Genomic DNA, 16,816 nt, shown 5'->3' with positions numbered 1-16,816 from the left:
ACTGAACAGACCATTCTTACAAGACAGACAGTTAAGGTCTTACCAAAGCAAGGCTAGAATACAGCCCCTGTGAATGCTGGGTGAGATTAGAGAGCCAAGGAAGCAGCAGAACAGAGATTTTCTGGATCAGTTTGTTTCAAATTCAACCACCTTGGCAGACAGAGCTCCAACCCAGAAGATGAGCAGCAGTAAGAGCAAGTCTTCCCTTCTTTCCAAATGTCCAGTCCACCACCCTGGTGGAAGAAAGCATCTGCAAGACTCAGTAAGGACAAGGACGCAGATCAAACACACCAAACAGCCTCTGCACAACAGGACTTTGCATATGAAGCCAGCGTTGACTACATGGCAAATAGAATATGCAGTAGAATATCAAAGGCTTTAACTACTCAGTGCCCTGTAATGTATTTCTAGCCTAAGATCTGCAGCTGGAGTGACAGCAGAAAACCAGAGAACTGCTTACCTTCAGAAGGCAGTGTCCTCAGTTCCACTGGAAGTGAGGTAAGCTCCTTAAGCCTGCTGCTCCAGTTTCCTAGAGCTTCTGTCTTGTGTGATAAATTGGATAGGGAAGCAGTTTTTAAACTAAAGGTCTCAAGAGCTTATAGAGACAAGCAGGACAGCCTTTCAAGAGACCAGGAACATTGCTGGCTGGTCAGTCACCAGCAAGGTGAAATCATTAGCAATTAAGAGAAATGTTTGCTCACACTGAATTCAAACACCCCTTGTCAAAAGGGAGAAGGAGACCTTCTTAATTAATCCAAAGTCAACACATTTTTCTGTTCAACAGATCTTTAATATCAGTAATGTGGGAAGTGACATCTCAGTGCACAATAGCACAGAGACTACAGTTTTGGAGGTTCTCCCATTTCAGACACAGAAAGGAAACATGAGAAAGAACATGCAATCAAACAATGATCAGCTCTAGATGTATCATGAGGTTTGGTCCAAAAAAAACATTGAAACAATTAATCCAATTACTGCAAACATAGCTTCTCTGAGTAAGGTTAAGATATTGCATTTGTAGTGTTTCCACTGCGCTCTCCTTCAGCGAACCAGAGGAGCCTGCTTGAGTGAGATGAGAACTGAACGCATGCGGGACACATCTTTTGCCTGCTTACTAGACTTGGGATTAAAGTCACAGAGCTGAGCCACACGTTCCCACTCAGTGCCTGGAAAAATGTCTTCTGCATCATTCACAAAGGCTTCTTCAGCTGCCCTAAAAGCAATGCAATGCACCTTGCGTTAATGCCCAACATATAAGGCACTTCTTCCCTCTTACAGGATGCAGTTTCTTTCAGCATGTTTCATAAGAAACGTGACTTGACAGCTGCTTGTGAACATTATGGCTACTTAAGCTCCCACTGCCCCAACCCTGGAGATGAAAGTAGGTTGCAGTAGTATGCTATGCACAAGCAGTGTAGAGGATTGCTGTGTAAAATGTTGGAATACAGGTGTTTGGTTTTAAGAATAGTTATTGAGTCTTTGCCTAAGGAGTCGCCACACAAACTTCCAGGAAGTCAAATACTCCTACATAGGCATTTTATTTATGGAGAAATGCCCAAGTCTTAACTAGCCTCTGCCACTTGATGGCTTCTGTTGGACACTTGCCAACTGGAAATTTACAACTCCCTGCAAGCATGTCTTAAAACAGATTCCATTTGAGGATTTAAATCAGCCCCAAGGCCTACAGGCCATCATAAAACTATCTGCTGATGATTTCCAATGCAGTAGTGAAGCAGCATGAATCAAAAGGAATTTAAGTCATTAATAACATGCTTGTGGGTGCTATAGACTAAAGCATGTCTTGGCAGAGGAGATGACTTGTTTGAGGTCAGCTCACAGGATAAACACATTTCCCCTGCTCTCCCCTGAGGAGACTCTAAGGAGGCTTTGTATATGATGTACAAGTTAGTGCCAGTGGCTTCCCGGCTGTATCATTTTGGCCTTGCTATGCTGCCAACAGCATTGCTTTAATAGAGGGATAACACTGCAGCATCTGGTTTACATGAACTGTGGGACTCTGGGAGCTGCGTGAGTGCAAGAGCAGTAAGCATAAAGAGATCAAACCAAATCCATCTACTCCAACAAGCAGTACAGAAAAAGCAGTGAAAATGACTGTCCCATGAGGGTTCAGCACTGTTCACAGGGATGGTAAGGTTACAGACACCACTGAAGACAAGGGTCACTACAACACTGCTACTTATGTGACATGACGCTTTTAAGGGGCAGTGAAGATTTTTTTACTTAACTGTTCTAGGCTGTAGCAAGGATGATTTATGTTTGTGCTTAAAGGTGAAGAGAAGAAAAGAGACAAGGAGAGAAAGTTTAAGTCAGATACAGAAAATGAGAATGAGTTTAATGCAGATGATCAGCTGGCTGAGCATGCACTAGTAGCTTAGCCTACATTCAGGAAACAGGCTGCCAATTTCATTCTGCAGCACTTAAACTGCACATTTGCATTGGATATATGAAAATAAGGGTTTTATTTGAAAAAAAAAAGTCTATCAAAATCAACTCCAAAAGACTTCAGAAAAGTCAACCACCACCTGTAAATCCATCATTTCACAAGTCTTTGTTTACATCCATCTACAGTTAGGTAAAATTCCACACTGGACCTTCAATATTAATGCACTCAAAGCCACACCATGGCTCACCAATACATCTTCTAAAGCTGTCACCTTAGAATATGTGACATGGCCACATTCAATTCAAGTCTACAAATTAAGGAAAGGAATTAAGATACAAGAACAAGCCAATGAACACTGCAATCCTTCCACCCCACAGAAACTAGCATACTCTTTGGGGCTTGAAAGTCATGGCTATATTCTCATTGATCTATTAGGCTGGCAAAATGTCTACACAGAGCTGCTCCTAAATGTTCTCCCAGCAGCTAATGCTGATTTTCCAATACCACCCTCTTGTACTTTTCATCTAACAGCATCCTACTTCTATATGCACACACGTCTTCTACCCTGTTTTATGGCAGGTGATTCCCTTCTACCTTCCTTGGCTTGTGGAGCTTTTTGTGCAAACATTGCTTCAATATTTTTCTGATTGTGTAGGCAAATGAGCACCAATCAGGAGCTCAATGCATACTACAGAGAATGCAGAGTTAGACATTGTGCTTCTCTGTGGAAGCGACTAGGACTAAATACAGCACCCATGTAAGACTGCAGACGCTAACCCACATACCCAGCAAAGCATCTTGCTAAGCAGTGTTCACTGGCCTGAAAACAACTGTAAACCCCTACACCTAAAGGCTACTGGAGTCATTACCAAAATTCTAGTGCTATGTATACTATATGACTTAATCTGAAAGTGCTGGATGTTGTGCAGTGTATGGGATCCTTACAGGAAAACTGTACTTAATACTGCAGATCAGAGTCAGTCTAAAAAGTAAAGGCTATTTACTTTTATTAGCTTATACTGCCCTGAAATATTCAGAAGTTACCTTCAGGCATTCAGCACTATTTCTGATCCTCCTCATTACCTAGTTGACTAGCAATAAGAATTAGTAGTTAAGCAACATACACATAACCAATCACATCAGCGAAGGGTTGTTTGTAGAAAGCTTCATCTGCCACCCTAGGTAGCAAGTAGTCCAACAGGCAGGCAAGCAGGCAGAAGAAAAGAGATAAGGATGAGAAGTACGGAACACAGCTGAAGGCAGTTTTAACAAGCACATTAGCCTTGTATCACCTAGGCTTACTGTAACAGGAAAGCAGCTACCACATGGAATGTATCAATTAAGCCATTGCCTCAGAGGGGCAACACAAAAGCTCTGCTGCATCCTAGAAGTTGGGACCAGCTAGTTTAGGACTGGAGTCCCAGTGTTAGCATTAGGCTACTTCCAGTGGACAGAAACTACCATTAGGAGAGATCTCACCAGGCTGATGAGAATGCCAAACACTCCTTCTGCGCAACATTGTTAAATGGACCCTGCTCCAGAATGCATACCCTGCACTCAAACACTGGCCACAATAAAAAGCTATGGGGTTTATCATGAGCTCTGGCCACCAACTAGAAGAGTGCCAATCCTGTTTCCCTTTCTTGGCCCAACCAAAAGACTGTACCTCAGTAAAGGAAGTGTCAAATCTGTAATTCTGTAGGAAGTATAGGCTCCTTTCTTCCTTTACTAAGAAGTAGAGTCTACCTAGGACTCTACTTACTCAAGACAAACCTGCTGGCCATTTTGATAAGAAAACTGGTGTTTCAAAAAAATAACTCATCTCGAAGTCTGTGGGTTTCCAAAGTATAAAGCAGCCCTGACGATTGCCTGGACAGAATTAACACTGGCAACCTTAGGTCAGAAGTAGAGATCGAAGTGGTATTAAGTCAGTAGTATCACATTTACCTTTATGTAGCTTGTAGTCAAAATTCCAAAGGGAACCTCTAAGAAAGTGTAAGAGCTTACTAAACCAGCAGCCCAGTCATTAGTTTCTGCCCCAGGGCCCATAATCAGTCAATTCAAACCCAACATAGACACAAGTCATCATTTAGTTCTTCTCTAGCAGAACTGAGCCAGGTTATTTCTCAAACACTTCCAAAAGCAGCAGCCAAAGTTTTTAAGATATCTAATGAAATAACTTTTAGCAAAGACTAACTAGAAGGCCACTTCCATGTGTTCCAAAGATAGCAAGTAAGATTGCTAGTCTCAAGGTAGGTAATTACAGTCACTGAAGACCTGTGCAGCTAGAAGCATGCAAACAAGTGGGCAGATTAAAACTTCTTCTGGCCACATTCAAACTTCATGTCTCAAGGAATCTTCAGCAATTCTGGTTCATTATCTTAATGCTTTCTGTTCCTATTCTTGGACATTTAATCCAGATTCTAAAAAACCTTAAAAAGATAGTCTACCACTGGAGACCTATTTCTTAGTAGGAGAGGTTACTCTAATGATCTGAAAGACTAGTGCCTTAGGACACACTAGAAATATTCTAACCTCCCTCCCCCATTACTTTCATATCCAGTACCACAACTCTTCAGATGGTTGGAGAAACCTTACCTGTTGCTGACTTTTGTTTTCTGGAGCTTTTCATCTTGCCTTGCATACCACTCCTCCAACTCCTTTATTGCTTTCTCCTTCCATTCTGCTTCCTGCTTCCGTGAGTTGGCATCTGAAGATTTAAGAATTGATCTGTCAGTCATGTTTATTGCAGCTGGATCTTGCTAACATTTCAGCTGATGGCTCAGGGTGCACTCTAGTGCAAGACAGTTGCTTGATCTACTCAGATAAGGGTTAGGAGCTTTCCTGATTTAGGCCATGAGAGCTCTTCAATACCATGAACATTCAGAGGATTAGCTAAACAGAATGCCTGTGCTGCATAACTGGGACAGTCCACTTCAGTTTAGGGTAGGCATTTGTAGACTGATTCAGTAAGTCTGTTGGCCTGCAAACTGTTCAAAACCAGAAACAGTCACCTTGCTATGCTAGTGCTAGAACAAAGCTCAGTAAAGCCTCTGTGCTTAGACAAAGTTAGCCTGGTACTCGACATGTATCTGCTGTAACTAGCCCAGAAGAGGAGCAACAGGCTCAGTTCTATCCAGAATCACATTGTACAGAAGATTCTGTCCTAACAATTTCAAGCAAAGCCTCCTCCCTAATGTAAGTGGAAAACATACCAGTTTGTAGGCGCTTAGAAGCTGTCCACAGGTAGGTATCACTGCATTTGACAACAGTATTTATTTTAGTTACTAGTACATTACTTAATTTAGCTATTAGATTAAGATCCATGTGACAGACAGCCTCAGCAATTACAAAATGAGCAATCTTTATCCTTTGAAAAAAGTGCTGATGGCCGCAGTATTTATTCACTCTTTTCTACTGATAAAAGCTGTTCATTTTCTGTCAGCTTATTTGTAAGTAAACGGCAGGCCACATGAATACTCTTAAGGTTCAGAAAGCCACTTGCTTGCCAATTCCTACACCAGTATTAAGTCTGCTTACTGGAAGATTCATCCAGACTTGCTGCTCAAACTCAAGAAGCATGTTAGATTCCCAAGAGCCAGAAGCCATGGTTGAGAATTCTGCTGCTTAAGAAGCTGCCACTAAGTTACTCACAAGCAAGAACACTACTGCAACAAACACCCCCCTTACCAAGTTGCTCCAGACGCTCCTTTTGTTCCTCTCTCCACTTACGAATACTCTCCGGTTCTGACTGCAGTCGATCTACTTGGGATATGGCAGCATAGGAGTCTATTGGACCATTACTCTCCTTAAAGGGAAGGAACAGTAATGTCATTTATACATGACAACTGAATATTTCAGGTAACTGCCTGCAAGCTACATAAAATTAGACTATTTGAACTAAGCACATAACACATTTTCACCATTAACATGAAAAATGTCTTGCCACAAACTACAGCAGGATTGAAGCAAATTAATACAGGACTGCCTTAGCAGTCAATGATCAAACACAAATTCAAGCTGACTGGGAAGTCAAACTGTGCCAGAGCTCTATGCCTTAAGAAGGCAGAAGACAATGCCTAGCACCTCACTATACAGTTGTAGCCCTAGAGAACATCCAGTTAATTTCACCTTAAATATTTGCTGTGAAAGTAATTTTTTTTTTTTACCATTTTATGCATAGGAGTTTAAAACGTTCTCTGTAACTTATTTGTCTACTTCAGAGACATTTGCAAACTGAACTGATATTAAAAGCCAATGTCCTTTAAAGACATTACAGAATTTGGATTGCTGCGTGCAGCTTAGAACACAAGGGGTATTTCAACATTTAAGCATCAAAACAGTGTACTAGCATACTTTTTACTATACAATAGCTTAAAGACTTGCAATGAAAAAGGCTATGACAATACACCATATTCGCAAAGCTAATGAATATTGTGCTATTTGCCACAGAGGATACTCCAAGTCCAACAACTTTTATTGGTTCACCCTACTATTAACAGACCTAAGAAATACCATTCCTGACAGTACCACACAGATTGCAGCTAACAACAGATTCAGCTGCATCTTGCCCCTCTTTGGACCTCCTGTAGCCCTCAATGAAGGAATAATGCAAAGAGAAGGAGCTAGGATGGTGCAACAGCACCAGGCTTCACATTCAATCAAACCCAAAATGAATTGGCCAATTGCAGGGCCAAACTAGTTACAGGTAGCTAAAACAACAGTTATGTATAGCCCATTCAGTCTATTCTTCCTTATTAAGATGAAGTTCTATCAACCAAAGCAGCTGGTCACTTAGAATTGCAACAGAAAATCAAGATATTTCATCTACCTTCTGTTGTATAAGGAAGCACAAAGGGCCAGTAAGACACCGTTTTCCCATCAATCTCACAGCAATGGTGAGGATATAAAAATGTTAGCAGCAGTGAAAGCTGTTTGTGTCTCCACAAAGCTCAGTGTTCACTTAAAACTCTATGGAGAAGTAGCTCGTATGCTGCCCCCTTCCCAAGCATTCATTTAATCAGGGCTATCCAGCCAAATATGATACCAGGCCATGACAATGCCTTAACCAAGCTGGTGTGAAATTCAGTTACAACCCAGGGATTGCCTCATGCCTCATTCCTCCCTGACACTAATAAAGCAAGTATCTCCTCCTTCCTTCATTACCATGGCTGACAAACATGCTTTCATACTATGATCGAGCTATTTAGCCAGCAGCTTAACTTCCTGCAACTTTATATCCCTAAGAAGTGTACAATGTTTTCAGTCAGCTCCTTGTAAGACCAATCCTGGTAAGACAACCAAGATGCATGAATTATGCTTAAAGAATAAGTAATTCAGAAAACTTGGCTTTAAACTAGATAGTCAGAGGATGCTTTCAGCTTATTAGCCAGTGGCAAGTCAACACTAAGTCATACAACAGAGCCTGTCAGTCTGCTTACAGTGGTTATGTCCTATTAAGTCATAATTCAAAATGGACTGCTGCTTTAAGCTGCCTCTAAGTTCAGAGGAGGGGCATATTAAGAGCATTAACAGCTTTATGAGATAAGCTACCAGAACAGAAGTTCCTCCTCAGAGATAAGATAAAAGTACATTAGAGACAAGAAATGGGAAGTATTAGTCTAGATTAAGGTAAAGTTCTCAGAGTAGAACAGCACATTCGAAGTACGGAATACTTCTGTCTTACCTGATAGACATCTCCATTAACCACTCCATCAACAGCACCTGTAAAGAAGTGACTGTAGTTTAGCCATTTGAGAAAACACAGAACAGCCAGATTTACTGATTTCAGTAAATTGTATGGAAAGCTTTACTAGAGTATCTAATGTGGAGTTATGCAAAGAGTGTTACTTGATACCCTGCAGGGTCACCTCCTTATGTCTGCACTTTACCAGATAGGCACAAGAAACCAAGTGAGCCATTATTCTGCAGAACCAGTAATATAAGGTCATTTCTTCATCATGAGATCATGCTTCAGACTACACAAACAGCAGAGCTGATACTGCTGAGAAGCTGCTATTTAACAAACACATAAAAATTATATATGTTTCTTTTCTGAGTTAAGTAAAGGTGGCCCGTCCACCTGTGTCAAATCTGGTAAAGTGGTCCAAATTGGTAAAAATTTTGACATTTCCAATTAGTATTTTGTCCAAATTTAGGTTGGCGTGACACGTCATGAATACGAGTTCCAATTTACTATCCCGATCTTACTAGTGCCAGGGTAACAGAGCAGGAGTACCAGGGGTAGTTTTATTAAAGAATTAAGTAGTAATACAGCAAAGCAATAAGTGGTAATACAGCAAAGGCAATATAAGACAGAGCAGTAAATACAATAAGAACAACAAGTAGTAATATAGCAAAACCGATATAAAACAGAACAGTAACAGATGATTAAGTTCTTACAATAGATCTCGAATGACTCGCAAACATATGTACAATATTAACAGAAGTAAATAAAGCTTTTCTTGACATACATGTGCAATTTTGTCTTGTCAGGAATCTGAGATTCCTAATGGTTTTAACACTTCGTAATTGCCAGAATACCATTTACCTCGTGCTCCCACAGGGAATCCCTTAAATTTAATATTTTTAGCATTCGTCAATTCCTGAATTTGACTTTTAAGATGGCAGTATTTCTTTACTTTTTCTGCCGCCGCGTCCGCCAATGATGACAGTTTACTTTCGTATGGAATTGTTACATCAATAACCATCACCTGGTCTCCTTTTACAAATACAAGATCAGGCTTGTAGATTTCATTTTGTTAATCCTTTAGTATAGGCTCTTGGAATACAATCCAATCCTTCTTTTTAACTTCAGTTATAATTAAATCACACAGTTGGTTGTGTCTCTTAATTCTGGCGTCTTGCACCACGGAGCAGTACCCAATGATATGAGCACTTGACTCGTTTTCTGCTTGACAGTGTCGACAAGATTTTATTTGCAACTCCTGTCTCCCCCTTGCCAGGAATTCCCTAGTGGGGTGCACGTTAGCTCTCAACTGTAGTGCTGTGAGGAGTTTTCGGTGAGGAATGCCTCTATATCGTTCGAGCCAATTATTACTGATTTTATCCTTCTTAAATTTGGCAATACCACGGCCCTGGGACAGACAGTGTTCTAAAGTTACTCCCACTTTCTCCTCCCTGTCTTAGAAGCTGACTACTCAACAACTGTTCAGAAGTTAACAAATGTGACTCTCACAGTTTTAGTCTCTACCTGAAAGATTAACAATCCTGCAGCCAACACTTAGTAATTCTTATCCTAGTTTGGTTACCTCCTAATTCCTAATCAGCTCAAAAGATATAGCTAACATTCCTAGCAAAGTCACCTTTCTGCTACTTTCTGCAATGACATGTTTGATAGCTTCCCACTTCAGTTGCAGCCTTATTCCCCCAGAGCCTCAGGAACAGGATCATCTAGGAATCTTTGCCACAGAACCCTAAAATTTCACCTTATTAAAACACAGCCATAGGGAACATATGTCAGTTGTGAGACAAACATTTGAGTTTGTGAAACTATTTAAATCTCCAGACTATGCAAAACATACCAAGATTTTCCAGAACTTCTAAATCTCAGCAAGGCATCTGTAACATCTGCCTGTTATATAACAAGGCATGTTACTACCTTTGTCTCACCCGTAATGCCACCATGGATAAACTTATCACACAGAAGTGTTTCCACCATGTTAATACACTCTTCAATGAAAGAAGATACTGTACCAAAGTCACCCAATAGTAAGCAGAAAATCAAGTTATTTTGCACCACCTTCTTAAATAATATAGGTAATTCACCTAAAACTAAGAGCACTGTGCTGCTGTATCCCCTATTTCTTCGTGGCTACGTATGCCCCAGTTTCACACTTGCAGTGTTAATGGCACACGGGAAGCTCTTCATACTCCTTTATCAGGGAACTAGGCAAGTATTAAGTCCGTATCACTGAGCCTTGAATAGCAATCATTAACTGTATTAGGTAGAGGACTGTAAAGTCATCAGCTCAAACATGGTAGTTACGTTGGAAGATACTAGTCTCCAAGAACATAGTTACTCACTTCAGTAGGGGAAGACTCAAGTTAACAAAAACTAGCTTTTCAGTCATGAGAACCTCATATTTTATAACTAGACTCCTATATCTGAAAGGTGGTAGCTACTTTGTCTAATTGCTACTCATCTGCAAGTTACAGGAGCCAAAAAGAACTGGTCTGAGAGGCACGTAAAGCTAACAGCATCTGTCTGCTTCACAGCAGCTACCCTGCGCATCACTTAACATCAATCTGGATGCTCCCTCAAAGCGGATTTGTAGACATCACTGCATATATACTGACTTGGGCAGTTACAGCTACAATTAACAGTTCTACTAAATAGGTTTATGGAGACTAAAGACCACAAAGAAAACATGCCTACACTTCACTGTCCTTCAATTTAAGCCCATCTGCACCACAGACGCATGCTGCAGCTGTTCACCTTCTTTTGACAGGGCTGGAATTAAAGCGAAGCCAGGGACTATAACTCGTATTGACATTAACAGCTTGAATAAGCCAGCTGCCCACTCTGCTTACCTTGGAAGAGCAGAGAGCAATTCACACACTCAGACAATCAAACTGCAGACATAAGTTTATTGCTAGAACACCCAAGAGAGGCTAGCCTTTAAATATATGTAGTTTTCACCTCCAGGAAGGTGGAAGGCAGTTGTTTCATGAGAGAGACTCCTTGGGTAGCACTGACTTACCACCTAGGTGAGAGGGCTAGTAAGTCTTGAAGATTCTTCCAAGAACTGTGATAATATGATTAAGTTTTCTTGTTACACCAAAAAACATTCATTAAGGTCTCCACTACTCGGGCTGATAGTCTGCTGAGGTAAAAGGAACAACACCATTGCTGAGGGCTGCAGCCAAGATAAAAGAGATGTGTTTGTCTTAGGGCTGCTTTTCTTCTGCATAGAAACAGCCACTAACTGGCACAGAGATAGGTGTTTCCAGAGGGCACCCACATCAGAAGCATTAAAGATGTTAAAAGAAACTTCCCATCTGTTTTGAGCTCCCTGGAACTGTGTTTAAGATGCAGTCAGCATGCTGACTGAGCATATTGCAAGCAGAAGAGGAAATGGCACTGTACCAGTATGCTGTCATATGGAAGGAAGTATGCTAACCAGAACAAGACCAATAGTCAAACATTCTTTCATTTCAGCTCTCCAGTCTCAGTGTTTGTGTAATTCAGTACAAAGTCTAGAAAAACTATCTGCTTGCCAGCCTTCATATCAGTAATCAATGCTAGTTGTGTATCAGATTTCTTTGTCCACAGAAACATGTAATTTAATGCCCAACTTCCCACAGAAAAAGCCTAAATACTGTTACTGCTATCTATCATCATGTTTTTATTGGCCACGAACAATAAGAGCTCTCTACTGGCTTCAGAGTCCGTCCAATTCTGTCACAGTGTTGCACCTTGAAGGTCCTGAAGTTAACATTGCACATTTAGAACTATTCTAGTTAGTAATGATCCATATTCCTTGGTGTTTGCTTCTGAACTTAAGGTAAAGCTTTATTTCTAAGGATACTGTTGCAAAGACGACATCCAAACATCTACATTTCTGTAACACAACCTGACAATAAGTAATAATGAACTTCCACACAGCAACCCATATAGTTTTTAGAGTCTGGAAGGGTTCAGAGAGGATAAGCCTTATCAGCTACCTTGCATTCACAGGAGAGAAACAACAGCCAAGCTTGGCAGAAACAGACAGCTAGAATCAGTGCCCTCCACATATACTACAGCTTACAAAAGAAAGGGCTGGGTAGCTTGAAGATAAATACAACAGTTTTGTCACTTCAGTCCTACAAGTCAACATATAGCTTCAGAGGCATATCACAATGATGATCAACTACTCTCAGGGCAACTACCTGCATTAATACTAGACTCAGTACTACTTGGCATAAAAGGAAGTTTGCTTAGCCTTGTTCACTAGCCTCTCTGAAAGTCTCACCTCAATGCAAAAGACAACAGCTATCAGAACAGTCAGAGGGAGCTCTTTATGCAAAGGTAGCTCTTCTAACACAGGTCCAACAGTTTCTTAACACATGGATTAGTTTCTCCTCAGGTCTTCCTACCCAGCTATGCTTTGGACAATATCCTCATGCAGGAGAAATGGAGAAATGAACTTCAATATGACCATTCATAAAAGTACTTTTATGACCTACTTTCAACATCTCTTTTAAATAATAAGTAGTCTACTTCTTCATTGCTACTTTGAGTGAACTTGTAGCAATAGTTAAAGCAACAGAAGAACATAACCAAGTTTAATATATTCTGGCATAAGGTTAAGTAACTTCATCGCTCGAGGCCTAGTTTCCTATCCTTTTTCCCTTGGGCACAGATCATGCTTCCACTTCACCTATGTCTCATCCATAAGAGGATGAGAAAGAAGAAATCTCCTCCAAAGTTTTTGTTTAGATAGTTATGCAAGAAACTGAGGCAGAAATAGGTTTTCTAGCTATAACTCATTCTCACACCTGTGTGCAAAATAAAGGCAAGCAGGTCAGGAAGAGTGCTTCTTTCCTGTGTTTTAGTTCTAACCTGCTGTCATACCAAAACTCATTAGAATTCCCTTATTTTTAATATATTAAATAGGCTAGTACTAGAGCACATCTTCCTCTCTCTGCAATAATGCTGTGCCATAAAAGCTTCTGTAATTTCCCAATAGATATAGTATTCTCTTGTAAACAGAAAAATAGTTTTTTCTGCCATGAGCTTTATAATAATGCAATACCACCACAAGACAGCAAATACAAGTTAAACAGATACCATCCCTTTATTATACCTTTCTCAGTGCTACCTTACGGTGCTCTGAAGCCTCAAGATACTGATTTCATAGCAAAACCCAGAACCATGGCCATTCAAATGATTAAGAAAAAATATCAGTCACAAACAAGTTAATTCTTTTTGTCTGTGGTGCTAACTAGAGTAGACAGGAAGAAAACAATTCTTTCCTAAATCATTTTCAAATGAATTGATAATCAGTCCCTGAAAGGCTATTAAATGTGGTTTATGGACAAACTACCAAGCGCAATCAAGTTTCTTAATTGCTAGAAAGGCTCCTGAGCCTCTTCAGAAGTTGGAGAAACCTCATTCATTCAAGTTCATATAAAAATGACAGAGCTTGAAACTGTGAAGGCAGTGTTTGAGACTAGACAGCCTACATTAAATCTGTGCGTACTTCCATGATTGTTAACATATAAAACTGCTTGTCTTTGAATGTAATTCTCCATAAGAAGCTACTTGACAAGCTGTCACAAGGTTTTTGTATTGACATAGAGGTTCTAGAAGCCACACACTTCAACCTGAACTCACCCTCTCCTGCTCAGAGGACACAGCAGGTCAACTGCTATAACCTGAAGACCTAATACAGTCAGACTGGAGATAATTGAAGAATTTGAGTGTAAACAAATGCAGGCATTGATTTATCACCAAAATCTCATAAAAGACCAAGTTACTAATAACTAGGCAACAGCACTGTATTACTTGATTTATACAGTCCCTCCTGTTTCCTGAGTGAGACACATGAGCTTGGCAACATTCTGCCATTCCCCCCATACTCACCCAGTATCCACCATTACTACAATTAACAGAAATATACACTAATATCAGTTTTTTGATATTGATATTAACAGTTCATGAAGTTCACTACTGTCCATGTATTTGTCTAATCTTTTTTTTAAGAGGCTGCAATTTAAAAACTCTTTGTTGTGTGAGACACCATATTTCTTACAAATGTATTTCAGGAACTTGGTGACTCCCTCTCACAGTATTTGAAGTTAAGATCCTCAAACTTCAGTTGAGAGCTACCTGAGTTATGACTTTTGGCCCAGAGTTTAGAAAGAAAACTTATCCAACAGACCTGTAAATAAGGAGTTCAAAAAGGTTACAGTTAAAAAAAGTAAATCCACAAATCCCTGATCACAATGCTTACAGATTTACATAAGAATTTGTATTATTTCAAGAATAAATTTGCATCCACCTATTTAACATAATTACATAATTAACAGAATTACATAACAGTTTAATGAACTAATATGGACTAGAGCTGTCTGCTATTTGTTAGGATACCAATGAGATAAGAAATCTTAAACAGAAATGGCAACAGAAGTCATTAGATCATTTGTCATCATGCCTGAACCACTACATTTTGCACTGCTGCAGTCTGCACTTTTTAACAAGGAGGGAGCAAGTACAGGCACCAACAGTCAACAAATGGATGTTTTGCTAAAAAATGGGACTACCAGAAGTCCACCAGCACAACCTGCTACACCTATTTAACAGGCCAGAGAATAAATGCAATCCCGGTGCATACAAGCAAGGCAGATGACATACAGATCACTTCTAGACTTCCCAGATCCTTAGATCATATTACCATATTCATTATTTTATGACCTTCCTTCTAGAGAAAATTCTCCAATAACAGTTTTGCATTCCATGATAAGTCAACTTATGTGTCTTGAGAAAAAAACTCTTGAAAAGCAGCTGAAGAACTACTTTTACATATCAAGCCAATCCAAAAGTATTTAACAAGTTGACTTTTTGACAAGGAATCACTCTGCAACAGCCACATTGCATGCATGTAGAGATGGTACAGATCTAGTTGGTCCAGCAGCTTGTGAGAAAGGCCGATGTCAGAACTTTCTCCAAAGAAATTAATCCTCAAAGAGCTATTTTAATGTTCCAGAGTCTGTTTGGAATGTAAAGACCATATAAGGCATAATGCTTGTCTGAGGCTTCAGAAAGTAAGAGGGGAAGTGTCCACTGTGTCTGTTTCTGCACTATACATAGAATACGGAAGTCAAGTTATGTCTGATATGAAAAACAGGACAGTGTTCTGATAATGATTATCCTCATTTCTAGTGCCTGAGCAAGTTACTCCCCTGTAAACACCCTTTTTACAGGAAGTATGTATTCTGTATGTTTTGAACTTCATGAATGAGCTAACTCTAAGGGCTGCACTACCACTAAATAAGCACTGGAAGCAGCAGGTCTCCATTACTCAGTTTATCTAGTTTGGCTTTATTCCAAGAGATACTATGACCCTGCGCGCTCATACATAAGATATGCCAGTAATTTCAGAAATCAAGTTACATAGTGAAGACAATTCTAAAGATGTTCCAAGACTGAACTGGGGAGCAAAGTTATTCAACTTAGTCTGAAGAAGAGTGGCATCTTCCTGAAGTGACAAAGGAATATCACATGAGAGCAAATATGTTCCTATGGACCCAGTGACAAGTACAAGTAAAGTCTTCCAAGAGCATTGAAACTTCAGTTAAGTGCAGCACCATCCTACATTCACAACTCCTTTCCACTTAGACTTCCACTAAAAACCCTACACCTTTTGTAATCAGAAGCGTTCATTCAGAGCTGCTTTAGCTACTGTTAGACTAACTGAAAACACACTAAACTCCAGTTCCCAACATACATAGCCACCCTCCTCTGAATCTAACAGGGGGTTCTGCAGTGTCAGTTTTCTCACATTCAGTACAAAGGTTACCAAGGAACAAAGGCTAGAGGCTTAGTAAAAGTAAACATCAGCTCAACTGCTAGCATACTTTAAGACTAGGATCACTGCCGCTGAAGACAGAAACACAAGTGGCAGGACACAACATACTGTCTTATTCTGGTTTCAGTGGATCTTCGTTTCAGGCTGGCTCCTGGATTAGAAGGCATCAGTGTTACTCAGCAGTGTTCTCGACAGGCTATGCTTCAGCAAGCCTGGGCACCCAGACGTCTTTAGGAGATATAAACACCACCCCATCTGAGGGAGCAGAGAGATAACCTACACGAGGCAGAACATACCCAGGACGACCAAGGCAGCATGCCTGCACGGCCCGGACCTGATCCCGGGACCATCCCCGGGCAGGCAGGCCCGGGTCGCAGGCGGCATGTGCTCCGGGCAGAAAGCCGAGGCGGGGGCCCCACCGGCACTGCCACCTCCCGGCCACGGGGCCTCCGAGGGAGAAGGGAAGCTGCGAAGCCCCACCAGGCCGAGACCGCTCTCCTCCCCGCCCCACCCGCCGGGCGCCGCGCCTCCCCTCACGGGGCCCCCCCGCCCGGGGAGGGGCGGCGGAGCGTGGCCCGCCACCCCTCCGCGCGTACCCGAGTCGGGGCCCTCCGGAACCTGCAGCGCCGACGGCACCTCGCCGCTGTCCAGGATGCTGTAGCCCTCGTCGTTCTCGATGCCCGCGATCTCGTTCTCCTGCTGCGCCAGGAAAGCGGCGGCAGGATCCTCCTCGGCGCCGTCCAGCGCCCCGTTATCGACGGCCGCCATCGGCTGCTGCTGACTACCGAAGAGCTCCAGGTCGGCCATGGGGACGGGAAGCGGCGGCGGCGGCGGCGGCGGCGGCGGCGGCGGCGGCGGCGGCGGCGGCGGCGGCGGC

The 16,816-nt window shown here is 41.5% G+C and overlaps 1 protein-coding gene across 5 annotated transcripts; it reads right to left on the bottom strand.

The window, feature by feature from the left end:
- Positions 1–768: 768 nt before the first annotated feature.
- Positions 769–16,816, bottom strand: CLTA (clathrin light chain A). Of its 5 annotated transcripts, none has more exons than XM_052778608.1 (7): positions 16,536–16,803; positions 8,091–8,128; positions 6,095–6,212; positions 5,003–5,114; positions 3,529–3,582; positions 2,247–2,282; positions 769–1,213 (listed from the first exon to the last, which is right to left on the bottom strand). In XM_052778608.1, the coding sequence occupies exons 1-7, from the start codon at positions 16,744–16,746 to the stop codon at positions 1,042–1,044; spliced, it is 741 nt and encodes a 246-aa protein (XP_052634568.1). In that variant the 5' UTR covers positions 16,747–16,803; the 3' UTR covers positions 769–1,041. The 5 variants fall into 5 exon arrangements, with proteins under 5 accessions (XP_052634568.1, XP_052634572.1, XP_052634569.1 ...); XM_052778612.1 differs by lacking the exon at positions 16,536–16,803 and adding an exon at positions 16,220–16,373; XM_052778609.1 differs by lacking the exon at positions 2,247–2,282 and having other exon boundaries at positions 16,536–16,816.

Source organism: Harpia harpyja, chromosome Z, assembly GCF_026419915.1.
Source record: "Harpia harpyja isolate bHarHar1 chromosome Z, bHarHar1 primary haplotype, whole genome shotgun sequence".
NCBI classification, from domain to species: domain Eukaryota; kingdom Metazoa; phylum Chordata; class Aves; order Accipitriformes; family Accipitridae; genus Harpia; species Harpia harpyja.
The sequence above is the reverse complement of the archived record's forward strand: the minus strand, read 5'-3'. Positions and strand labels throughout refer to the sequence as shown.